Source organism: Spermophilus citellus (genome assembly GCF_964194105.1).
Source record: "Spermophilus citellus genome assembly, chromosome: 6".
NCBI classification, from domain to species: domain Eukaryota; kingdom Metazoa; phylum Chordata; class Mammalia; order Rodentia; family Sciuridae; genus Spermophilus; species Spermophilus citellus.
The window spans coordinates 17,228,703-17,255,457 of NC_138187.1; the positions used below are offsets into that span (position 1 = coordinate 17,228,703).

General features: G+C 47.8%; 1 protein-coding gene across 2 annotated transcripts in view; it reads left to right on the forward strand.

The window, feature by feature from the left end:
- Window positions 1-26,755, forward strand: part of PRKCB (protein kinase C beta) — a 294,712-nt gene that overhangs the window by 240,054 nt on the left and 27,903 nt on the right. For both annotated transcript variants that reach the window (XM_081299668.1, XM_081299667.1), the window contains exons 11-15: window positions 11,119-11,210; window positions 13,065-13,127; window positions 17,832-17,970; window positions 21,918-21,998; window positions 22,274-22,381. In XM_081299668.1, coding sequence (XP_081155794.1) covers window positions 11,119-11,210; window positions 13,065-13,127; window positions 17,832-17,970; window positions 21,918-21,998; window positions 22,274-22,381 — 483 coding nt within the window. The remainder of the gene's footprint in view (window positions 1-11,118; window positions 11,211-13,064; window positions 13,128-17,831; window positions 17,971-21,917; window positions 21,999-22,273; window positions 22,382-26,755) is intronic.

A 26,755-nucleotide genomic window follows, 5' to 3' on the forward strand; every position in this document is an offset into this window, starting at 1 on the left:
GATGAAGTCGTGTAAGTGTAGGTCACCTGGCTCCTATTGTACCTGACACACCTGGGGTGGCTTCCCCAACAGACTGCTTGCCTCTGGGCCCCACCCTGAGCTCTAACCGAGACTTGCTTGCCTCTCACCTGCTCAGTGAAGTTGCACTGTGCCTCTGCACCTTGGTTTTTCCATTTCCGGAGTAGAACTGACTTTCTGTGTTGAGCATCTAGCATGTGTAGGTCTTAAAAAAAAAAAAATGCTTCCTTCCAGCCACCCGGGAATCTTGAAGTGGAAGGGATTAACCAGGATCCAATTTTGCATATAAAAGGCTCAGGGGTGCCCAGCCCTGGCTCACCAGCCCATTGTACTCAGCACCCACGCTTTGGTGAGCGTAGCAGGTTGCATCACCGCCAAGTGACAATGCTTAATAGTGACAGTGCTACAAACCAGACCCAAAGCAGCAGCAAACAGCGATGATGAGCTCTCCAGGGTGTGCCATGCTAAACCTCTGTGTCGGATCACATTTCACTCTCCCAGCGTCTCTGTTGGAGAGGTCCCCTTACTAACCCCGACTCACAGATAGGAATGCTGACAGTCAGAGAAATTAAGTCACTTAGGCACTGTCCAACAGTCGGTCAGTGGTGCAGCAAGACTCCAGGACCCAATCCCGGAAGCCTCTGCTGTCCTTCCTGTGAGGTATCTGCCCTCTGCGGTCTCACAAAATATTTCCACTTTCACGATCACATCTAATCTTTGCAAGGACGTTCTACGTTACCGTCCACATTTCGGTCCAAAGGAAAACCAACCAAAGTGGCTCAGCTTTTAGTGTTGGTAAGTGGGAACCCAGAACTTGAGCCAGCTTCCTAATGGCCCTTAGGAAGCTGTCACTCCCTGCTCCCACATCCTACTGGGAAATTGCAAGAATCAGGTGAAGCATTTCCTCCCTGGGAGTGATTTTGAGCTCCGGGGGTGCTGCAGACACGTGAGGCAAACCTGTGGCTCCCAGGAAGTAGGAAGGCCCATGAACATGGCCCCGTGGGTCACCTGCGGACAGTCCCAGCAGAGGGAGGCGTGAGTGTGAAGGCCCGAGGCAGGAGCAGGCTCTGTGCGTTTGAAGAGCATGAGCCAAGGCCGGTGTAGCCAGAGAGATTGTCATTTTGTATTCTGTGACCCAGAATTCCTATATGAATCAGCTACCTCTAAGAGAATGACAAATCTAGTAGACATGCTGCAAGTTTGATATGTGGTTTTTTTTTTTTTTTTAAATTTTCGCTGGAGACTTAGTATTCTGAAGATTAAAATAGATAAAAGTGAGACATCCAGCAATGCACGAAGTGGATTTTTTTTTTTTTGCCATTCTTAAAATGATGTGAATTGAGTGATTTAAAAAGTTGCTTAGAAGAACAGTGTTACGTCAGAAATGTCCTTATGTGGGAATGAGAAAGGTCTTTCCGAAACGGACATGGGAGAGTATTAATAGAAAGAATGGAGTCGATTGCACGCGATTTAATATATTATTCCAAATGTGTTCAGATTGAATATGCACATGGGAAAGAACCAGAAGGGAGCCTGTGTAAACCAAAATATTGATTTGATTTAGAGAGGGGTTTGTGGGTGATTGTTTTCTCTGTGAATTTAAATTATTTCAAAAGTTTCTATAATAAAGCACATTTTTTTCTTTTTCTTTTTTTTTTTTTTTTTTGGTACTGGGGATTGAACCACTGAGCCCCATCCCCAGCCCTATTTTGTATTTTATTTAGAGACAGGGTCTCACTGAGTTGCTTAGCACCTCACCATTGCTGAGGCTGGCTTTGAACTCGAGATCCTCCTGCCTCAGCCTCCCGAACTGCTGAGATTACAGGTGTGTGCCACCACACCTGACTCTATAATAAAGCACTTAAGAAAATTTTTTTAATGTGCCAGAAGCTGGCAGAGTTAATACCTAAGTATGTGCAAGAGACTTCAGAAGGGAGTTGGATTTTTTAGAGAATTGTTGATTACCTGATTTTTAGCCAAACAGGCTTAGGCAAGTGGCCTTGGAAGCACACAGGGTAAATAAGTGCTCTTAGTTAGATGAAGCTGGTCCGTGATTACCGGCTGCAAGACCTTTAAAAAGCCACTAAACAGTTGCAAATATTGGTTTCATCATCTTTAAAGTGAGCATAATAAGTGAGGACTCAAAGACACTGTGGATAACATATAATAACCATTAAATGGAGGTTGCTTCCATTATTGGAGTTGGGCTGGGGGCACTCTGCTGTACAGGCACAAAAAAAAAAATGTTGTTCCCTGCAATTTTTCTGCAGTTTTTTCTCAGGGACAATGTCAACCAGGCACATTCATGCAATTTCCCAACTGCCAGTAGGCACAGGCAGTTAAGTTTCTTCAGCAAAACATCTATTTTAACTGTTTTCTTTTTCAATTGAACATATGCACCTCTCTTTTTTTTTTTAAATAGAATTAGATTTTATGAGTCATTGAAGGACAGAAGTTACTTCCTCCCCATATTTTGCTGCTGCCATGGGCCCAGCCATAACTCAGCTGCAAGGCATGCTGGGAGAAGCATCCACCCAGAATGCGGGAGAGGACAGGGAAAGGGAGGAGGAGGAGGTCCACGGGTAGAACGGGCCCCTGCTGGTGTGTCCCTTGAACCCCAAGAGCACCTCCCCCACCAAACTAGCTCATGCCAAATAAATAAAATAAAAAGGAAGCATCTCACCAGAGAAAAAGCAATGCAAAGGCCAAAGTGTGCCTGAGCCCCATGAGAATTAGAACTTGTAACTCTAAAGCTGTCTAGAACAGATTTACAGTTCTTTCTTCTTGCTTTCTTTCTTCTTTGCTGTTCACTGCTTAACATGACTCCCCTCGCCCCTTGCTAATCCACCAAACCCCCTGAGTTTCAGCTCACACTCATAGGAAGAGCATCGGATTGGTTCTCCCTGGGTCAGGTGTTTTTTTCATGCCCAATCTGCTGCTGATTGGCTGGCTCCAGCTATCTCAGTAGGAACCTTGTAAAAGGAATACTTGGTGCTCATGTCAGCAGGGGGTACCACCTCTTTTTTTTTTATACTAGGGATTGAATCCAGGGGTGCTTGACCACTGAGCCACATCCCCAGCCCTTTTTATTTTACTTTATCTTATTTTTTTAAATTTTGAGACAGGGTCTTGCTGAGTTGCTTAGGGCCTCACTAAGTTGCTGAGACTGGTCTTGAACTTGTGATCTCCCGTCTCAGCCCACTGAGTCACTAGGATTACAGATATGCACCCCCGTGCCTGGCTAACCCTCTTGAATCCAAGGGGACGAACAGGGTTGAAGTTGGACAGAGACTAGGGGTACAAATGTGGCATTTCAGTGCCTTTAAGGAGGGGAAACTGGGAAGAACTTGGCAGGTCTTGGGGGCTTTAGTCAGCTAGAGCCACTCAAGGATCTTAAGCAAAGGAAAGAAACCAGGGATGCAACCCCGGCCTAGATGGCGGGGGCAGGTAGGAATAGATACACCTTGGTTCTCTCTGTTTTGCATATTTATTTAATAATCAAAGGTTTGCAAGAAGTTCAAGGAAGAAGAGAGGTCATCCTAGCCCTTGAGAACTTTGGTCTCCATGTGGAAAGGCGAGCATGGATTGCTTGATTCTACCAATGCTTCTATGGCTATAAAATACAGCGAAAGGAAGGTTCAGTCTGAATCCGGGTCCTTGACCACACACTGACTTCAGCAAAGCTCTGGGAATTTGCATGAACTTGACGCACATCATTGGATAGATCTTGGAAACACCCCACATGGAGGAGAAGCTGTTATTAGCCTACCCGCTTTAGGAAGGCAGGGAAAGTTTACATAACCAATCCGAGGTTTCAGAGTAAGTGACTCGAACTCAGGACTCCCTGATGCCAAAGCCAGGGAGTCTTATCTACAGCATGACACCATTTCTCTGGAGAAAATTAGATGGCTTTCCGCAATAAAGGGAGCAACTTGAAGACTGGATGAGTTCACTGCCGAGCTTGGTACATCATTCACGATCATTAACTAGACATCTCACTGCCATTTACCTTAGCGCGTGGTGCACAGAAGTTCCCACGTGGTTCCTGTTCCCTGCCCGTGGTATCTTATTAAAAGTGGCAGGTATAGCTTGGCATTGTGTCACGTGGGCATTGTGTCACACTCCACTTGAAGCTGTCTTGGGGCCAACTTTCCTTACCCCCTCTGGGGGCTTCAGATGACCTCTGCACATGATATCCCATCATTTGAAACCAAACCTCCCGCTCAGGTTCCCAGTTTGGGGAGATTCTGTCTCTTTGGCACGATGAGGCGGTGGCCAGACATTTTAATTTTGTTCATTTACTGATGGGCTATTAGAGATAAAGAAGAAAGAGGGACTTTAAATGCATTGAAGTTGCTTCGCGCTTAGAGGACAAGAAGGGTAAGCACCGTAGCGAAGAATCCCAGGGACATAAAAGCAGTTCGGAAGGAAGAAGCCCTTTAAGGCTGAGCAGACTGGCTAGTTTAAAGAGAAAGCTGGTGAGTTTGCCTTTCTGAGCTTTTCATTGGAGATGACACAGGAACACCCACGTAGATACGTCCTGGAGCCAGCTGGAGCCGACCAGAGCTCGGCAGAGAGGGAGAGGAGAGAAATATAAGTCAGGACTCATCAGCCCCAAGAGAGGAGGGAGGAAGCCCCAAGCTGGGTCGAGTCTCCTTTAGAAAACCAAACGCATGGGAGGGAGCCAAGCCGGACCTCAAGTTAATACTCAACCAATGCTTCTTGGTTCTTCATTTTTTATTTTATTTATTCTAATTTGTTGCACATGACAGCAGAATGCGATTCCACTCATAGTACACATATAGAGCACAATTTTTCATGTCTCTGGTTGTACACAAAGTAGAGTCCCATATTCGTGTCTTCATACAGGTACTTGGGGTAATGATGTCTGTCTCATTCCACCTTCTTTCCTATCCCCCTCCTATTCTCTCCCTCCAATTCGCCCTTTCTAAAGTTCCCCCATCCCCTCCCTTGCTTCCCACCCCATCCCCATTATGGATCAGCCTCCTCCTATCAGAAAAAAGAATTCGGCCTTTGGTTTTTGGGACTGGCGTACTTCGCTGAGCATGATATTCTCCAGCTCCATCCGTTCACCTGCAAATGCCATGATTTTATTCTCTTTGGATGCTGAGTAATATTCCACTGTGCATATATATATTTTCCCCTATTTACTCTTCCACTGCAGGGCATCTAGTTTGGCTCCACAGTTCAGCTATGGTGAATTGTGCTGCTATCAACATTGACGTGGCTGTGTCCCTGTAGAATGCTGTTTTTAAGTCCTTTGGGTATAGTCCGAGGAGAGGGATAGCTGGGTCCAACGGTGGTTCCGTTCCCAGTTTTCTAAGGAATCTCCATACTGCTTTCCGTATTGGTTGCTTTTTGATTTTTAACATGGTTGAATCCAGTGAAAAAAAAAGAACCTCATCCAAAACCACGGGGTGTGATGGTGAGAAAGATCCTCTGAAGCCCTGCAATGATTTTCCAGGACGAGTGGAAAACAAAGCCAACCGGGAGATGAAGGAGGCCTTGGAGGCCGTGGGGAGAGGCCATGTGGTCACCGGAAGCCCCCGTGGTTCCCTGCTCGTATCTCTTGTGCAATTGCTTTTATCACAGACTAGCCTGGATCCTGGTTCCCATTCCTTATGCGTTTGTTTCAACCAAGATTGTAAACACCCCGAGGGTGGGACACCAAAGAACCATGACTTGCAAACATAAATGCTCCATGAACTTCTAGAACGCACCTCTCTACTGGAGATGGGCCCTAGGTAACTTGGTAGAGGGCTGGACATCAGTTGAGAGATGACTGAAATTCCCATTTCTCCTTTATCTCTCATTCTCTCTCTCTCTCTCCTCTCTCTCTCTCTCTCTCTCCCAGGGATGGAACCCAGGGACACTTAACCACTGAGCCACATCCCCAGACCTTCTTAAATATTTTATTAGACACAGGGTCTCACTGAGTTGTTTAGGGCCTCGCTTAGATGCTGAGGCTGCCTTTGAACTCACGATCCTCCTGCCTCAGCCTCCCGAGTGGCTGGGATGGCAGGAGTGCGCCACCACACCTTGGCCTGATCTCTCACCTTTTCATCTCTCACACACTCCGCCTGGTCCACCTGACCCTGGTTCCTTCTCTTCTGGAACGCCATGCCACCAGGGGCTCAGCCTGCTCAGTCGTATTTCTCACGCAACCCATGAAAACACCCAAATTACCAAGGTAAAAAATCCGACGGCGTCCATCGGTACCTAAAATTGTCTCCTGTGCCATTTTGGGAAACACTGCCATTTGGAAATGTTTCTGGTCTCCCCCGCTCCTCTGGGGGAATCCTTACCACTGGGCACCATGGATTATTCACAGTGGCATCTCTGGCAGTGGACTGGTGCCTGGCAGAGAGTGGGCATCATTAAATGTTGGTTCAGAAATGAAAGGGCGGTGAGGTGCCAGCCAGAAGCGCCCGAGGGCCAAAGCCCAGCCTGGGTGCAGGTCAGAGCTGATGGCCTCAGGATCTGCTCACTTACGGGGAGTGGTCCAAGCAGACCAGTGGTCCAAACAGACCCTACCCATGCTAGCCCCCGATGTTGGCATCCCAACTAGTGAGTTTCAGGGGGCAAGTTGAGTTAATCCAAGCAGAAATCAAGCAAGTCAAACCTCTCCCTCTCTCTCCTCTCTCTCTCTCTCTCTCTCTCTCTCTCTGGCCGATGCCATCTGCTAGTTTTAAAAATAATTTTTAAAAGCAAGTGTTGTGGTTCTCTTCAATGTGCATCAAAGACAGGCGCTATTTTTAGGCTTGTTTTCTATCAGCACCCCCCACCTCCCCGACCATAGAACCAGGGGCTGGGTGTCGGCAATTCTGGCTTCCCTGTCTTCATTCTGCCACCAACTTGTATGTGACCTTTTTGCAAATTTCATATGCTCTGGACTCTGAGAACAGGAGGGATTATTCCACCTCCGTCTTTACCTCTCATGAGGGATGTGGAGAGGGTGAAGTTGTACTGTGAGAGAGAGAGAGAAAATCACTTGAAAAAAACCAGTTAGCTCAGGGCTTGTCCTTGTCACCTGTCAGCTCTGTCTCGATGTGTGGAATAGGAGTGATCACGACGGCGGGTGGTAGAGTTCTCACCTGGCATGCACGGGGTCCCGGGTTCTGAAGCAGACACAATCTTCCCCTTCTGCATTATGGATCAGCCTCCACTGACCATAAGAGAGGACTCCTGTTCGGCCTTTGTTTTTTGGGGGATTGGCTAATGTGGCTTAGCGTGACATTCTGCTGTCATAGAGACCTAATTAAAATACATACATAAATAAATTTAATTTTTTGAAAAAAGCAAACACAAATTTGAAATAGAAGTGATCTGCGTCTCCTGCACCACGGGGAATTCTTTTGTGAAAGGGTGACACTGATGGGTGGGTGTGGCTGGGTCATGATGTGGAAGGTGGTTTGCTATCAAAACGGCAAAGCTCTTGTGAGGAGCTATAAAACCTGAAGAGCTGGCGGGGGAGGAAGTGGGGTGTGTGTGTAAGATGAACTCACGGGGGGAAGTCCAGGGAGAGGTTGTGAGTGGAGATTCTGAATCCAAACTGCATGGGTTCAAATCCTGGCTGTGCAACTTACCAGATACACGACCTCTGGTAAGCCCCTTACCCCTTCTGAGTTTCAAATTCCATCTCCTTTTTGGAGGGGAGGAATGAGGGGGGTTCCAGGGATGGAACTCGGGGGCACTCAACCACGGAGCCCCACCCCAGCCCTATTCTGTATTTTATTCAGAGACAGGGTCTCACTGAGTTGCTTAGGGACTCACTTTGGCTGAGGCTGGCTTTGAATTCGTGATCCTCCTGCCTCAGCCTCCCGAGCGGCTGGGATGACAGGCCTTCATTCCCATCTCTTAAATTAGGAAGAATGATAATAATACTGGTCACTCTGGGTTGTTTAGAAATGAGTGAGACAAAAATATATGAAGCACCTAGTCACCTATGGCGTGCCCTCAAGATGGTAGATATATTTCACCATGTGGTCATTATAATTAGGCACTCCCCACACGTTTGACAAACTGCTCATACGCTGGCTTATGAGTCTATAAAATAGAGCTCTGTGCACCTCAAAGATTATTTTAAGTGGTAGATGGAACATTTATTATATGGCCAACATCGTGCTAGACACTTTCCAAATGCCATGTTATTTATTTCGCTCTGGGGCAGGGGAAGAAGGTGGAGTTTCCAGGTGAGGAGGGAGCCGGGCGGGGTGCACAGTTAGCAGAGGCATGGGGCTTCAGATCCCATAGCGATTTCCAGGGTGGAATCTTTACCATACATCCCACTTCCTCCCCCCGCCAGCTCTTCGGGTTTTATAGCTCCTCACAAGAGCTTCGCCGTTTTGATAGCAAACCACCTTCCACATCATGACCCAGCCACACCCACCCATCAGTCCACCCGAACCCGCCTTTCACAAAAGAATTCTTCAGGGTGCGGGAGACGCAGATCATTTCTATTCCATTTTCTTTCTTTCCTTCCTTCCTCCTCCTTTCTTTTTTTCTTTCTTTCTTAGTGACCCCACCAAATGGGTCTAATGATCAGTTAAGGTGCAACACAACTCGAGTTTGCTCAGCACTGATCTGGCTTCGATAACTCGGGCATCTTATCTGTGTCTCATTGATAGTTTGCAGCCGGGGGCGGGGGGGGGGGAGGGCATGGTTGATCTGAGCCCCTCACTGACTCTGTTAGGGATGGGTGCTGATATCATCCTCTTCTTACAAGTGAAGTGATCAAAGCTCAGGGAAAGAAAGGGATCTTCCCAAGCCCGCCCCACTAGAAACTGGTGCCAGACTGCGGCCCTCCCATTTAGAGGCCCACTAGCTTCTGTTCATTTGCCCAGGTCATGTACACTGATGGCTTGCTTTGGCCAGGTGTGGTGCTGGCTACTTGGTACACAGTGATGAATAAATTTGACATGTCCCTGGCTTTGTGGAACTTTAGACAATTTTTTTTTTTTTTTTTGGACAGTGAAAAAGCAAAACCTTGCATTAAGATCCTTAAGCCTTACGTGATCTGAGTCCCTCGTAGCCTCTCCGGCCTCCTCTCCCATCTTGTCTCCTCTCTTCTCTAATCACACAGTTCCCTATGGATCCTAAAGCCCATCAGGTGCATGCTAGCCTCAGGGCCTTTGCATCGGCTGTTTCCACCACCCCGATAGGCTCTTGCTCTTGATTTCTGCATAGCTGTTTCTATCACCTCCTCCAAATCTTTGCTGAAATATCTTCTCAGTAAGTTTTATCCTGAGCCCTTGATGGAATCTGGAAGTCTTTCCTCCATCCTTCATCCATCTGGCATTCCCAATCTTTTGATTTTTTTTTCTGTAGTACTTAATTCCCTTTACCACTCTATAACATTTATATATTATGTCTAATGTGCTCTTTATCGATGTTATCCTAGTCGAAGAAAGATAAAGACAAGGAGTTGTTGTTGATTTTGTTCCCTGATTCATTCCCCGCACCTCTAACCTGGTACCCAGGAGGGCTTTATAAATATTTTAAATTTAATTAGTGAATAAATAGAGAAAGAATCACTGGGTTAAATATATAATTACCAATTATGATGGGATGAGAGGGGAAAAAAAAAAAGCCCACAGAGGTTCGTGCAGGAATGTAACAGGCAGACCTAATTTAGATCGGGTGGGTTAAGGAAGTGTTTTTTTAGGCTGAGAGAACATGAGCACTACAAATAGTCGGTGCAGACCCCGCCATCACAAACCGAAAGGAAGGAGCAAACCTTTATGCCGAACCCGAGCCCAAGTCTCTAGGAAGACGTGAGGCTATTCATCCACTTAGCAGAAACGCTCTCAGGAGGAAGGACAGACAGCAGGGGATCACGGGGTTCTGCCTGACTCATTCGACCCCAGAGGCCCAGCCACCACCCGACCTCGGTTGATGCACCCAGCCACCCGGAGGCAGAGCAGCGTTCCCAAATAAACCCCCTTACTACAGAAACCTGCACTCGTTCACTGTGCACCTACTATGTGCTGGTCTCAGGACCAGGATCAGGCTCACACCGTCTGCAGAGGAGGACACAGTCCCTGACTTGAAGGACTTCACGTTCTCCCTCAAAGGACACATTGAACAAATTCCCAGAACGGGCTCCCCATTTCTTTTTCTGGCCCCAATTCCCTTACCTCTCTCTGGACATGTCTTTTTCTAAGCTACTATTTCCCAGACTTTCAAAATGCATGTGTTGTTTGGGCTTTCCTAACTATTGTGTTATCTATTACTGTGTGGACTATCGTCTGGGGTCTGCATTAACTGCATTCGTCAGAGCTCCCGGGCTGAAGACAACAGGAAGCATGGATTATTGCACAGTTTCTGTGGGTCAGGAGTTTGGGGGTGGCTTATCCACCAAAGACTCTGACTTTTGATTACAAATGAAGTTGCAGTTGCCGTCATGCTGGGGGCTGGGACCACAGGGCCCCCCCCCGCCCTGAAGGCTTAACTGAGGGTCTGTTTCCAAGGTGGTCCGCGCACACGATGGGGGAGCTGGTGCTGGCTGCTGGCAGGAGATCTCCACCCCTTACCCCGGGTACCTGTCCTTAGTGCTGATTCGGTGTCTTCATGATGTGGCTGCTCTAAGGTCTTTTATGATCTAGTCCCAGAAATTGTGCCCCCTCCTGGTTACATGATCCAGTCCTATCCATTGAGGGAAGAAGGTGCTATCCAAGGACATGAACAGCAGGGGACATGAACAGAGGCTGGCTTCCACAGCTACCTCCTACCCACACTATTATTTCCATAACGTTTCCCACTTTTTGTTATAATTAACCTGATCCTAAACAGTCATATCAATTAAGCCACAAGATTAGTGGGCTAATTATATTTTCCAGCACAAATGAACTTAAAAAATTGTAGTTATTAATTTTCAGAATGATTGCCGCTCCACCTAGCCTCCCTTGCGTACTTCCAATAGCATAGGTTTTATACTCCGGGAGACGTGGAGCATGTGTCAGAGTCCTGGGGTGGGTTGGTGAGAGGTGGGATCCTAAATTCCAGCGAGTCCCCGCTTTCCTTCTGGAACCCAAGAAACCACAGGATGCTGACTTCGCCCTTGGCTCTCTCTTTCTCCAGGACCGCCTGTATTTTGTGATGGAGTATGTGAACGGGGGCGACCTCATGTACCACATCCAACAAGTGGGCCGGTTCAAGGAGCCTCATGCTGTGTAAGGGGAAACTCGTGCTTTTTTCCCCTTGGAATAATGGATGGTTGGTTAGTTCCTTTGGGGTTTTTCACCAAAGGAGGGACTTTGAAACATCAGGAGCTCCTACTTTGCTTGAAGTACTTGGCCACAGGAAGAAGGTGTCCTCCTTAATGTGAGTGGCTTCTTTTGGCCCCTGACACCAGCTCAGAATATGGAGTCCGACAACCCACAGCTATTTCTTTCTCTTTAATTCTTGACCCTGATTCCGGAGGAAGGACTCGTAGCTTCCTTAGGGAATGTCGTTGGAGGTTCTGTTGGGTGGTTCGCTAATATTTACTGAGCACTTACTCTATGCCAGGTCCTGGGCGTTCAACAAACATGTTCTCATTTAATCCTGACAACAACCCTAGGAGGTGGGGATCTCTGGTTTGCAAACAGAAACCGGAGACTGAGAGGCTTTCGGAAACTTGCTCAGGGCTTTGTAGGAGCCTTCACTCCAACGAAATGAAGGACCAGGAAAGGGAGGCTGAGGCCAGGTTTGGATGAGTCTCTTTTGTCCCCTTCAGAGTACAAACCAGCGGGACCTCTTCTTTTTAGAACAAAGATCCCTGCTTTTGTCCAAGTGAAATAAGCCAGACACAGAAAGAAAAAGAAACAATACTGCATGTTTCCTCGTAGATGAAACTAAAACAAAGAAAAAGAAATAACAAATAAAAAAATGTTGATCTGAACGAAGAAGAAGGACTACTAGGAACTGGGGCAGGGGAAGAGGGGGCAGGGAGAAGAAGAAATGCACCTCTCTGTGTGTGTGGCAATACCTCAGTAAACCCATCCCTCTGTGCAATAAATACTAAATATATGGATACATATTTTAAAGGACTCTGTGGGTGAACAGAGACGTGGCAGGTCACAGGAATCAGCATCAGCACCAGTTCCTGGGGAGTTTGCAGGATCTCATGGCCCCTCCTGAAGGCCCCCAGAACAAGGCCCCCCCACCTGTCACTCCTGGGGCTTGGTGGCCCCTCACGTCCACCTGCTGAGCTCAGGAGCACCCTGTTGTGGTTGTGCTTGTGAATCAAGCCATTGGCCTCTCTTGGCACAATTCTAATCAGACTATAGCTCTTGTTCCCCTTTCATTTTTGACATCCATGGACCACAGGCTTAATTCCATTAGCCCAGAAGACGTATTGCCAGGGCTTAACCTCGTTGCCCAGAACCCTGCCCAGTGCTGACGGCATAAATGGGCTTCCTGGTTCTCTCAGATGCCCTTTCCGCCGGGCGGACCTTCACTGAGAAGTGATGCTTAGACCCATGTTGCTCCCAATCCTGGCTGTGCCCCCCCATTGGCTACGTCATCTTAAGAGTTCATCCCCCTAAGCCTCAATTGTCCTCATTAGAACAGGGAGGCACTAGTAGGGCCTATAGCATAGGATTATGATGAGAATTAGAGACCACCTAAGAGTACACTAGGCAGATGGATGCTGGCTGTTGTTATTAAGATATTTTATCTGGGCTGGGGATATAGCTCAATTGGTAGAGGGCTTGCCTCGCATGCACGAGGCCCCGGGCTCAAAAGATCTTATCATGTTCCAGCACCACCAAAAAAAATTTTAAAAAAAATTTTTTTTAACTGGCCATAGTCTGAAACTCCCATTCCCCATCCAGTCCATCAGAGCCCATGGGACCCTCCCACTATGCAAATGACAAACCTTTGCCTACCCCCAGTCTGTCCTCCTGGCTCTGGGGCACCCGTCCACCCATTTGTACCCTGGTGAGCTGGGCAGCTGACCATCCAGGGGAGACTTCAGTGCCCTACCCCTCCTTCCAGGTGTCTTTGAATTTCTCCAATCTCTCGTTGTCTCTTCTTCGTTTCAGATTTTACGCTGCAGAAATCGCCATCGGTCTGTTCTTCTTGCAGAGCAAGGGCATCATTTACCGGTAAGTGCACTCGGCCCAGCGCCTCCCCGTTCCCTGCCTCTCTCTTCCACTGCTTTTAAAATTAGCACCCGCGGTGGGGGAGGAATCCTCCAGGACTAACTTGGGCATGTGTTCTGCCAGGCAGCTTCGCCCACTGCCCTGGCAAAGTTTGGGCAGCTCACTGTGGTGACAGAAAAATCTTGAAGGACTGTGTCACCAACGATCCAGGGCCTCCAACACGAGACCACCTGCTCTAAGAGGAAGAGGCTGATCCAGGGGGGCCCCGGGGACTTCTTCCTCTTGCCCGTGGACCCCCAGCTTTGGGGGAGTACATAAAGAATCTTGGTGGGCAGAACGTGGCAGATCATATTATTATGAAACTTTTTTTTTTTCATTTAACGACAGTTTGGAAATAGATCTCTGAGTAGCACGCCCTGAAAGACAGGATTAAGTTCAGAACTTGGCATTTGCCAGTCTTTGGAGGAGCAAGCGTATGATCAGAGGGGTGTGAGTCATACCGTTTTATATTCCATGCAAGGCCGACTGTGGAGTCCCAGGCTGCTGTGTGTCAGAGTGTCCAGAGTGGGCCATTCTCCTTGTGCTACACGGATGCATATGACAGAGACGGCAGGGGTTTGGGATGGGTTCTTGTTGCAAGAGAGGGTGGCACGGGGCAGGGGGCTTCCAAACAGCACTTGGCATGGGTGAGGTTAAAAGATGCCCAAGGGCCATAAAAATGCATTTTATTCATTCATCCTGCTCTGTGCTAGGTGCTGCTCTGGGTGGAGGGATTGAAGCAGGCAAGATATTGGACAAAACTCTTGCCTTCGCGGGGCTTACATATTAATGGTGGGAAACAGATTCGTGTATCAGAATAGAGTCTGCCAAATAGTGATAAATTCCAGTAAAAATAAAACTCAGTAAAGTAGAGTGGTTTGTGCTGGGTGGTGGAGGGCCATGTCATTCTGTGGAGGGCCTGGAGGTTAGGGTCTGGAGTTAGAGGTGTCTTGGGAGGTCCTGGGTCCCCTGGATACTTTTAGATAGTAAGGCCGCTCTGCCAATGCTTGCCCTCCGTGCACGGAGCACGCACACGGATCTCCGCATCAGCACGAGAGGAGACACCCAAGTCCTCTGGTCCTCGGTTTCCCCTCGGCTGTCCTAGGGAGAACATTTTCACTTTGTAGGCTGACATTAGGTCCTGCCCCCCTCTTGGGCAGAGAGAGCCTCCAGAAGAACAGAGTTACGAGTGTATTCGAAGAAAATCCAGCCCCAGGGTGGGAACCCAGGGAGAAAGTAGAGTTGTCGCCAACCGTGTTGGGATTTAGGGCTAGTTCCCAGTCTAGCAGGGAGTCAGATTAGGATCTGGGGTTCATGGATCCTGGTCGCACTGGCCAAGCTGGTCCTAAAACCCAGAGATGAGCATCTCAGGTGCTAAGACCATCCCTACGACCATACAGCCCTTCCTCCTAACCTACTTACACACCATTATCAATATAGTTCTTAAAGGAATCTGTATCAATATTTTAAGCCAATAGGCATCTGAATCATTCTCTTTGCAAGAACAGAGTCATTTGGTACTCTAAAGGTTGGGGCTGCTAGATGCTACTGCCACAATCTCCCTGCACCCAGGGTATATATGTGATGCAGGATCAGACACCTATCACACCCAAGGTCTTGATTCTGAAACTAGTGACCAAGGAACCGAGACCATGGATTTGAGAGTGACTGTAGTGGTCTGGAAGAGTTAGTTTTCAGAGCCAGGAGGAGATGTGGTTCTTGGCAGTATTAGGATTTACAAGGACAATGAGGCCAAACTCCTGTCTGGCAGTATCCTCAGTCACGTCCAGTGGTAGCCTGAGTCGTGTCCGGTGGTCCTCGGGGGACCAGTTATGCATCATAATCATGCATTGTATCTGGCTCTGTGGCCTCCCCACCTGGTTCCCCAGCCTCCTCAGAGACGCTGGAGATGCTTGGAGATGGAGTTCTTGAAATTGATGATCAATTGAAGACTGTAAAAAAGAAATTACAGGACAACAGATGTGTGGCTTTATAATCTCATAGATAATGCCTTCATGGTGGTAAAGCTTTTCAAAACGTTTCAAATCGCTCCCTCCTTCCTTTAGATCTCTATTTCATTGGATGGTTCTTAAGAGGATGAAGAATTATGTTAGAGTTCCCCTCTCTGAGGATAGTAGCTGGAGATGGTTGGTGGGGAGGGTGTCCGCCATAGATCCTGCCTGTCCAATGGAGTATCTGATTTATTGACCACTTTCCCTGGAAATACGTGTGGATTCTGCCCTGTATTTTTTTTTTTTTGAAAATGAAAAAAAAATTGCCCCAGCCACCTTTTGAAGTAGAAATGAGAATTTAGTACCTAGAACCAAGGAATACAGCATAATATCAAAGGCAATGGATAAGACTGGGTGTTCTCCAGCCCTAAGACCTGTGGCTCTTGGCATCTGAAATTCCTTCGCTATATTAAATGAAGATGTTCTCATGTCTCTGATTGACCCGGCGGCTCATTTCTGGGCATGTTGTCAAGCCAAGAGGAAGGAGGTCGTGGATTTCTATAGTGAAGTCACGTGTAGGGCGAGTATACGGAGATAAATCAAGATGCTGCAGGGTTCAGCATTCCTAAGTTCTGACCCGGCATTCAGAGATCACCATGGCTTCTAGGTAAGCATGCACCCTGGACCTGGGTGGTACCATGGACAGCACCCAGGGTAGCAGAATGGAAATAACGTGGCTGTGGGCGAGTGTTGGGTGCAAATGGACCTCCCTTTGGATGAAGAGACCTCACTGGCCCTCCAGGAAAGTCCAACCTGTGTCCTTGTGGTTGGAAGTGATCATGGCAGCTCAGTTCAAACTTAAGTTACACAAGGTCTTGATTGGCTGGTGTCAAGGATGCAGGGGTCTTGATTGGCTGGTGTCAAGGATGCAGGGGTCTTGATTGGCTGGTGTCAAGGATGCAGCGGTTCAAACGATGTTAATGGCACTTCCTTGATCACTCTGCTCTGCTCTGCCTTTATAGCTTTCCCATCTGCATACGGTGACCCCTGTAGCTTCTAGGCCCAAATTCCACCCCCTGAGCCATCCCAGTGTGAGAAGAGCTTCTCTCTTCCCTAATGGTTCCTGCAAAGGTGCCAGGTGTTTCTGTGGTGGCAGATTGGGTCCCATTCGGTCCCTTTCCTGAACCAATCACTGTGACTAGCAGGATGGGATATTTCTACTGGCCAGGACAGGCCACGTGACCAGGGGCTAGGAGTTGAGGTCGGCACCACCCACATTGCTCAGCTGGAGGATCAAAAGGTGGTTGTTCAAAGGAGGATGGTCTCATCCCCAGAGGCTAGAACAGGCAGTAGCCGCAGACACCCACCACCTAACCGAGATGATCTGGGGGAGACCCCTGAACTGAGCTCTTACCTCTGGGGGAACTGGACTTCTCCATCCTCTCTCAGGACTGGAACAGCCCAGCCCGACCCAGAGATTGTCCCCTGCTCACGGCTGCAGAAACACAGAGCATGGAGTCAGAGTCAGAATTGAGGATTGGAGTGATCTAGTATACAGAGAGATTCAGGGGTTCCCCCAAAATATCAGGCTTTCCTCACCAACGCAGATGTAGACAACAGGAAGAGAGTGGGCACCCAGACTTCTGCTAAAGCTCAGATGTCACTACCTAAGAGAGGTCCTTGTAGACCACCTGTTTAAAGTGCCCCTGCCCCACTGCCATCTCTCTCTCTCTCTCTCTCTCTCTCTCTCTCTCTCTCTCTCTCTCTTTTTGGGGGGTACCCAGGATTGAACCCAGGGGCATTTAACTACGCAGCCTCACTCCAGCTCTTTTAAAATATTTTATTAGAGACAAGATCTTGCTGAGTTGCTCAGGGCCTCGCTAAGTTGCTGAGGCTGGCTTTGAACTCGCGATCCTCCTGCCTCAGCAGCCTCCCGAGTTGCTGGGATGACAGGCATGGGCCACCACACCCGGCTCCCCCATGGCCATCTCTTTGTCCTCTTTTTCTTCATATCGTCTATCAGAATCTACAATAATCATGATGATACACTTGAATACCTATTAATTATGCTTCCCCCCCACACACACACTAGAATTTAATCAGAATAAAAACAGGCTTGTTAATTGTGTCCCCAGCTAACATATACCCGGCTCCAAGAATGGCTCCTGTCATGGAGTAAGCATCCAGCAGATATTTTCTTTCTTAATGGAAAGAATCAATGGAAACACCTGGGTCCCCCATCCTAGCAATCAGCCTGGGGGATCCTGAAGCATTTGGAGTTAGAGAATTTTCTCTTAAATCAGTTGTCTTCCTCCGTGATCTTCAGAGATATTTTGAAAGATCACAATTTTATGGAAACGGCAGCTTCCTGTAAAACATAAGGGGTCCACAAGTTGCAAAGGTCAGCTCGTGGAACTCTGCCTCTGGTCAGCTTCCTGCGGATCTCTCTGTTCTCGGAGCTTCTGTCTCGTTGTGTCTTTGTGAGGCACTGGGCCCAGCTGGCTCTGCAGGAGAAGAAAGGCACAGAGGTTGGTGAGGGAGCCCTCTCTTAGTGATCTCTCTACCAGATCGTGAGCTGCCCGGGGGCAGGCAAGAGCTGGTTTACGGCCACCTTTGTACCCCCACGCCACCCTGCACCGAGTTTTCTGAGTGGCAGTCGGTTGACTTGAAAAGAGCATCGTTCCACTTAATCCCCCGATTCTCACCCCTGCCGCAGGGACCTGAAGCTTGACAACGTGATGCTGGATTCCGAGGGCCACATCAAGATCGCTGACTTTGGCATGTGTAAGGAAAACATCTGGGACGGGGTGACCACCAAGACATTCTGTGGGACTCCGGACTACATTGCCCCCGAGGTGAGAGTTGCCGGGACCCCTGGGGCACACGGACCTCGTGACGATGTCCCCCACTGACCTCTCAATGGCCGCGTGAGGGCTGGGAAGGGTCGAGGGTGGTACCTGGCAAGCAAACCCCAGTCTTGTCCTTATCCTGGGCTCTAAATCGCTCCTCTGAGATCTCACATGCAAATTAACTTAGCACACATCCCAATGCTCAGGCCCAAAATACATCAAGGTTTAGGAGAAAATTTAAATAAAACGCAAAAGAACCATCCAACACACATCAGTAGGCTTCTTTGTCAAGCTGCTAATGGCTCGTGGCCATATGATACCTCCTAATTATGACATTGAAGCATTTGTTGAGACAGCGAGAGACACACAGGGAACAGATTCCCTGGGCTGACATATGACACAGGGCTGCGACTGTGTGTGTGTGTGTGGCAGTTGTCATAAACCCTGGGAGACTCCAGGTTCTTCTTCCCGCGATAGAGACATAAACACCAGGGTGAAGATTTATTGGCGGTGCTGGCCTTCTCCTCCCGAAGGAAGTGGTCAGTGAATGGATCTTCCCAGCATGACCAGGCACAATAATTTGTACCAGGCGGTCAGTCCCTTTCCCTTTTTCTCTGAATTGGTGGCTTAGAAAAGTGGCATGTTGCAATCTGTCGCCAGATTTTTTTTTCTCTCCTTTTTTTTTTTTTTTAAGGAAAAGCGCAGAGTCTCAGAAACAGACATTCTAGAATCCCTCCTCTTGACTGCCAGACACTTGATATGTAACAGTGGGGATAGGCGTCCCCATGTAATTAAATACGTTGACATATGATTTTAAACCTGCACGCTCTGGTGACAAAGCAGTTCCTTTTAGAAGAAGCTAATTTGCAAACACCAGACTTGTATGCATGAGCGTGCGCACAGACATGCGCACAGACACGCATCAGCGCACACACACACACACACACACACACACACACACACGGAGAAAGAGGTGTGTTCAAAGTCCTTCCTTCATCCCAGCTTTATTTGTTAACCGTGAAAGATGGGATAAAATGACTGTCGATAAAGGAATAATTAGCTCAACTGAGCACCATTCGTGTTAGGAAGTCCTGTGCGGCCCTAGGAAGACCAGACCACACAGCTGAGTGCATGCAAATACATCTGCATGTCCTGGAAGGAACCAGTGTCCCTCCACAGGGTTAGGACAGTCCACTGTGATTTATTCATAGTATAAAATACTACTAGGCACTGATTCAAAAGAGTGAGATATATGTGTAGATACAGAAATATCTTAAAACCAGATTCTTGAGAGAAAAAAAGAATCCAACTAGAGAATGGGGAATCCAGTACAATGTCATTTATGGACAATGACGATAACACACACAGAGCCCGTCTGTAGGTTTTCCATGAGGATGCAGATATGCAGGCTAAGGCATCGGACATTTGGAAGACGACAGATTGGGTTTATAACATCCATGACCTCAGGGAATAAGTGAATGGTGAAGGGAGATTCTGACCCATCTCTGGGCTGTTTATATTTCCCACAAGGCAAATATGTTTGTGTATTCCTTGAGTAACAGCAAGGTAATCTTTTTTTTTTTTTAAATTAATTCTTTATTAGGGCCTAGTAGAGGTGTCCCAAGGTGGCCTCCTTTTATCTATTAACATTTTCTTAGTTAATCAGGACGTCTGATTAACTCCTGGATATTAACTCTGATTTATTCCTGGATAAAGATTATTATTATTATTATTATTATTATTATTACTCTCTGATATTCCTGGATATGAACTCGGTGATTTTTAGGACCCAACTCCAGCTACACTTCAGTGGTGGGGGTGGGGGGTGGGGACACATTTTAAAATGTAGGATGCCCAGGCATGACCCCCAGAGCCACTGAATTCGAGCCTCTGCAGGGCGGGGCGCAGGACCTGTGATTTTCACAGCTCCCAAGGGAGCAGGACCAGGAAGCCCCAGCGGCTCTGGAATATGTGTGGCCTGTCCTCCCCCAGAGGGGGGCCCTTCTGCCAGGTCAGGTTTTTGCTGTGGCTAACTGCACCGCCTCTGGCCACGTCTTCTCTCACCTCCCCGTCTCTGTTTTCCTTTGTAAAAGCATTAACTTGTGGGGTGGTCATGAGGATCCAATAAGACTGTTACTACTCCTCAGAGTGCCTCTTTTATTTATTCATTTACCTCTTTATCCACTTATTTATTTTTAATTGACCAATCAAAATCACATCCATCCGACATGTACCTACCATGTGTTTTGAAATGTGGGTACATCGTGGACACAGAGGAACCAGATTAAATCGAGTTAATTGACATGTGCACGACCTCACCTTTATTTTTATAGTAAGAACACTTAAAAAATGACACTTTTTTTTCCAAATTGTCAAGAATACAAATCGTCGTTATTAACTCTGATCACCACTCTGCACAATAAATAGGTGTCTGGAACTTATTTTACTCTTATTTTAGCTGAAATTTTGTGTCTTTGGACCATCTTCTCTGCATTTCTGATTTTGGAGTGGAAACCGGGGTGAGAGATGGAGCTGGAGAAAGATATTTGCTTTATAGTCAGGTTGGCTCTGGCACTTTTAGTGACTAAGACAATCAATAACTGGATTAGAGAACCTTCCAGTAAAAGCTAATACTGTGAGGGCATCATCCGTGAGAGGCACCCGGTAGCCTATTCATCCCCACAAGACCACATGGAGTCAATGTCATGGTAAACTCCACTTGATAGAAGAAGAAACCTAGGCTTAAAGAAGTAACTTCCGCCGGGGGTTATACCCCTGGTAAATAGCAATTGGGATTCAAAATTAGACTGTCTGACCCACAAATGCCCGCCCTTGATCTTTGCTCTATCGCCTCTTTAACCCTTTGACCCCGTCATGTTTACACTCCTACATACCAGAAGGTTGACAGCTGCTCTGTCCACACAGCTGTCTGGTCTTCGCCACCAAACCCCTTGCATATACCATCTGTCCCTCTCATTCTACTTCTAGAAATTTAATGTTTGGAAATCATTGAAGAGACGTCCACATCGCTAGTCATAAGAATACGCATTACAGCCCCAGAAGAAACTTTAAAATATTGGGAATCCACAAGGTAGATGTTGGAATATGTATTCAGCGGAATGCTATTCAGAGATAAAAACTAATGATGTCAGTGTACGAATATTAGCAAAGAAAACTTAAGTGAATAGCTTACCTGATTAAAGGTCCACTTACTAAAGTGTTTCTGCTTATGCAAAACCACCCATGAGTTTGGAAGGAGATGGACCAGATAGGAGGAGTCCTGATTTTTCTCTTGACATTTTATTCTTTAAGCTTATCTAGATGATCTATATAAATAGGAACACACGTGATTACTCTGGAGACATTTTTTTTTGTCTTTGTTTTAATTGTGATTTTAAAACCACGCGGCATTAAAATTTACCATCTTGACTATCTGAGTGTGCAGTTCAGCGGTGTGAAATATCTTCACATTATTGTGTAAGTGACTTGACTTGTACAATGAGAAATAAAAACGGCTTTTCCTCTTTAAAAGGCCGTACACACTTCTTTGAAAATAATAAATAAATAAAAATAAAAATACTATTCCCAGTGCTCAAAAAAAAAAAAAAAAAAAAAAGGCAACGTGACATGCACCCATGTCCCCCCAGTTGCAGGTGCCTCTGTGAAGCACTCTGCCTGTCACTCCCTGAGTAGCTAAGGTGACGGAGTAGCTCAGGTGGGCACTGGCCTGGCTTGCATCTGGGAACTGTGACAGCTACTATAATCTTTCACAATAAGCAGGTGACATGCCAAAGAACCCCCCTACACACACACACACACACACACTCTCTCTCTCTCTCTCTCTCTCTCTCTCTCTCTAGGGAAGGTCCACTCTGAGGGTGAAGGAGGTGTGAATCCCACGTCTAGCCACGTGCACAGCCAGCCTTGCTGACAGAACGCTTTCTGTTTTCCAGATAATCGCTTACCAACCCTATGGGAAGTCCGTGGATTGGTGGGCCTTTGGAGTACTGCTGTATGAGATGTTGGCCGGGCAGGTAATTGAACTTGAAGTGATCTGTAAGAAAAGCTCTCCTCCACTCCCAGCCGCGTGGCTTCTTTCAAACCAAGTGACAGCTCAAAAAAACCTGAGCCTCTTCTGCCTCCCTGGTCTTGGGGTGATCCAAGTTGGTTGGACATTTCTTCTCATCTTCCTGAAAGTCCTGGAGAGGGGCCTCACCTGGGGCCCAGGGAGGAGGACCTGCTGTTTAGGAGAAGCTGGGGGAGGGTGCAGGCAGGGGATCCCTTTCCCACCCGGCCCTCTGCCCCACAGGCACCGTTCGAAGGGGAGGATGAGGACGAACTTTTCCAATCCATCATGGAGCACAATGTGGCCTATCCAAAGTCAATGTCCAAGGAAGCCGTGGCCATCTGCAAAGGGGTGAGTAGGGCCCTTCAAGCCCGTGGTGGGGACATTACCTACCAGGATACGGGATGTGCTCTACTAGAGGGGACCACTGACCAAACCCTCCTCCTCTCTTCGCTTGCCAATCAGAGAGCCTTGAAGAAGAGCTGCTACCTCCCAGGGGAAAGAGAGCTCACCATTATTTGCACAAAGCTCTAGAGAGGAGGGCCTGTCATGGCGTCTTGCTGATGAGCGGCCTCCAGTCCCCAGCCCCTAGCCCCCAGCCCAGCACAAGGGATGCTTCACGAATGAATGAACGAGGGGGCAGTACTGTGAAGAGCTGGGACCCAGGAGAGGCATGGCTACGTGTCCCTGGCCCTGCTCTGCTGCATGTGTGCTTAGTTAATACTCAGAGCGTGTCCCAAGAAAACACCAATCAGTATTGAATTGAAGGGATCCTGTAGAAAAGCTGACCCCAATCCAGTGTCCCCAAGTCCCCATTCTCCCTCCAACTCCCAGCATACAAAGAGCAGGCACAGCCAAACACCTGCTGCTTATGCCAATTGCACCTGTGACCAAAGCCAGGTGCAGATTTCCAGGTAAGGATCCTCTGGACTCAGACATGCTCATGGTGATGTGTGTGAGACACTAGAGATGAGTGGTCCCCTCCTTTGGAGCCATCAGTGACCTGAAGTGACTTTTCAGAATGCAAGGGCTCAGCCTCCCCCGGAGATTAATTCTGTGTATTTACAATATTTCGCCAAGTTCCCACAAGGCTTGAAAACCACTCCCTTTCAACACGTCCAAAAGAAATAGTTTTTCAACTCTGATGGGAGTGCAAAATCGATACCATGAGAACCTCAGAAAATATGGCCCAAGGATGTTGCCTTTAAAAAGAGTGTGTGGATGGGCGTGGGGATGCACACCTGTCATCCCAGCGGCTCAGGAGGCTGAGGCAGGAGGATGGCAAGTTCAAAGCCAGCCTCAGCAACAGCGAGGCTCTGAGCAACTCAGTGAGACCCTGTCTCTAAATAAAATACAAAATAGGGCTGGGGATAGGGCTCAGTGGGCGAGTGCCCCTGAGTTCAAATCCCAGTACCCATCCCCCAACAGGGTTTTTTCCTCCTATCCACGGGTGCCAACGAGTTCTCCAGGTTAGACCCCAGCTGTGCCTCACGGTGGGCTCATCTGCAGGTCTGAGTGCAGCAGGCCTGTGCCCCTAGATCTTGGTGATACCCTACCCAGCCCTGCTCTTCCTGACCCCTGTCAGAGCCAGCCCTGGTGAAGGACAGTTGGAACAATCAGCCAGATCTGCCTGAGGCTTGGCTCAGACTGTCACAGCGGGGCCAGCCTCTAGCCCAAGAGCACCTTGTCTCGTGGCACCTACATCCCGAGCCTTGTGTTTCAGCCACAGGTTAAGGTGCAAACATGTCTGGGGGAGCCACAGGGTGTCTCCAACACCCCTAAAGTGAATCGGTTGAAAACATCTTCTTTGAGGGGGTGGGCAGGGACCGGAAAAAATGAGGGGCAGAGAGGAGACCCAGGGTTCATGAAGAGCTTCAGCAAAGCCCATGGACTTTTGAGGGCACAGCCCAAGGCTGGTGAGACCACTGTGGTCTTTTTACTGGGGCCGTAGTGAAAGGAATCATAGACTGAGTGTTAGCTGGTTTAGTAATTCCCAGCATTTAAAATAAGGAGATTTCTAGCTTTTCTCTTTTTAAAATTTTTTTTCTGTAGTTGTAGATGGACAGAATACCTTTATTTTGTTTATTTTTATGTGGAGCTGAGGATCGAACCCAAAGCCTCACGCATGCAAGGCAAGCACTCTACCACTGAGCTACAGCCCCAGCCCTTTCTAGCTTCTCTTAAAAAAAAAAAAAAAATCAGATCTTGTCACGTTGGCCCGTCATGCCTGCAAAGCCTCATTCAGCTGGATCGGAAACCACTACTTCCTTTCTAACCAGACACGCCTCCTCCAATTTGCAAAAACCCCATTTGGCCCAGTTCCCTGGGTTCAAATCCAGGTCCAAGCATTATTAACCTAATGAGTTGTTTGACCTGCTTTGTGGATGGAGGATAACTGCAGCACCACACGTAGAGTTCTTTGATGATGAAATGAGTTCATGCCTGCAAATCACTGAGACCAGAGCCGAGCAAGCACTCTGTCCCATTCTTACTATGACTAAATGCTGGCACCACGACCAGCCCGGCTCCTCTTGGCGTTGAGTTGGCCTCCCCCGAAAGAAGGCTTTGACAGTGTGGGGATTTGGGAGATGAAGAGACCTTTTGCAAATCCTTATCCTCTCACTCTTCAGGTGCACGGTCTGGAGCAAATTCGTTTGTGTCTCTCTGGGCCTGTGTTTCTTTATTTCTAAAAACAGGACGAAAGTCCTCACTGAGCAGAGATTTGGAGAGCGTTCAGTGAGGTCAGGTAACAGGAAGCTCCTTGTGTGGTATCGGCACAGAGTAGGTGCTCAATGCGTGCTCGGGGGCTTCCCCTTCCCAAGCCTGCCCTGCCAGGATGGCTGGGGGGTTCTAAGTGGGTCATGGAGGAGAGAGAATTTTCCAGGTCAGCTGCATTCAGCTTCAGCTCCAATTAGCAGTGTGCCCGGTAGAGCAGTTTCCTATTAATTCAGGACCCATAACCTTCAGGATTAACTGGGGGTGACTTTCTGGCTGTTGGGTTGGGGACCTCTCTGAGTCGAGTGGGCCGATTCCAAAGCTGGCTCTTTCTTCAAGGTCGATGCTCTGGAGCAGGGGAGAGGCTTCCTCCTGAACAGGGGCCCCGGGGACATGTCTGGGAGGTGACCAGAGATGGGAACAGTGATTAAATCCGGCCGTCTACATGGCTTCAGGCAGAGTCCAGGAAGTGGGCAGAGACCTTGAGTTAGAGCTCGATGTGTCTGGAGTGGCATTTCTTCACTGGGCGTCTGTCCCCCCTGCTTATCATTGAGCAAAGCCTGGGCCTCTGAAAACAGTTGAAGTGTGTCCATTCTACGTCTAGCTCATGGCAGGCCCTACTTTATACCATCAAAAAAAAAAAAAAAAAAGAGAAAAAGAAAGAAAGAAAGAAGGAAGGAAGGAAAGAAGGAAGGAAGGAAGGGAAAGAAAATGAGTTGAATTTTGCTCAGATTGCCAAGCCCACTTCCAACAAGCTTAAAACAGACAGACACCCACGCTGGCCGCCTGTCGCCTGTCGGAGTGGAAACAATCAGAGGCTGATTACACAGGGCCGCGGGAACTCTAGGTCAGATAGTTCTGTTCAAACCCCGACTCGGCTCCTTGGCTGTGTGACCTCAGACAAATGACTTTACTTCTCTGGAACCAGTAACTGAGTATCTGGAAAAACCAGGCGGGGGTGGAGGTGTAGTTGCCAAAACCTCCGAGCGTTATTGTAAAGATTAAAGAGAGATAAATAATGGCTGGGAAACTTTTAGCTCAGACATACGACATGCTCAGGACCTAGAAGCTGTTATTATCTATTATCAGGGCTACCAAGGCCCCTTAGCTCTTTCTTCCCATTTGAATTCTACACAAAATTCAAGACTTGGCTCAATTTGCCCTCCCTCCATCAACCTTCCCTGACTCAGCCAGACCACAAATATCCCTGAGAAACCACACGCAAAGCACACACCCCCACCACCACACGTTTTATATATTTATTTTACTTTATTTTGGGTACTGGGGATTGAGCCCTGGAGCACTTAACCAGAGCCACATCCCCAGCCCTTTTTATTTTTTATTTTGAGACCAAGTCTCACTGAGTTGCTCAGGGCCTTGCTAAATTGCTGAGGCTGGCCTCAAACTTGCAATCCTCCTGCCTTAGCCTCCCAGGTGTGTACCACTGCGCCCAGCTCTCTCATTGTTCTTTAAAGCCCCAGTTTTGGAGCTAAGCAGAGGTGGAATCCAATCTCTCATAGCTGGCTGGGTGTCCACTGCCTGGTCAATCAAATGGGGCGGTAGTGTACCCCCATTATGGTGTTATGGTGACAATCAGGTAAGGTCACGCCTATCAATACAAGAAGTAGTTTAGGACATCAACGTCAATTACTTTTCATCCTGGAAGGTAAAGCAGATACAGAAAGTGTGTGCCTGTGTATGTGACCACTGATTATCTCATGAGCAGCCAATGGGCATTGTAAGCTGCAGAGGTGTGAGTTTCTGGCTCATTCCTTTCCTGTAATCAGCCAGCGCTGGGCAAAATGTCTGGGGTCAGCTCAACTCTGGGAAGTTTCTTGGGCTCGTGTGTTCCGGCTGCTTTAGTTTCCTCTCTCGGTGCCTCCCGTCAGGATTTTCTTTTTCTTTTTTTTCTTTTTTTAAATCATCAACCTGTCCATCTTTCCTGTCTCTGCATTTGCTGAAGTCCTGAGATCAAGAGATATTCTCTTGCCTCTTTGGGTTCATTGGTAA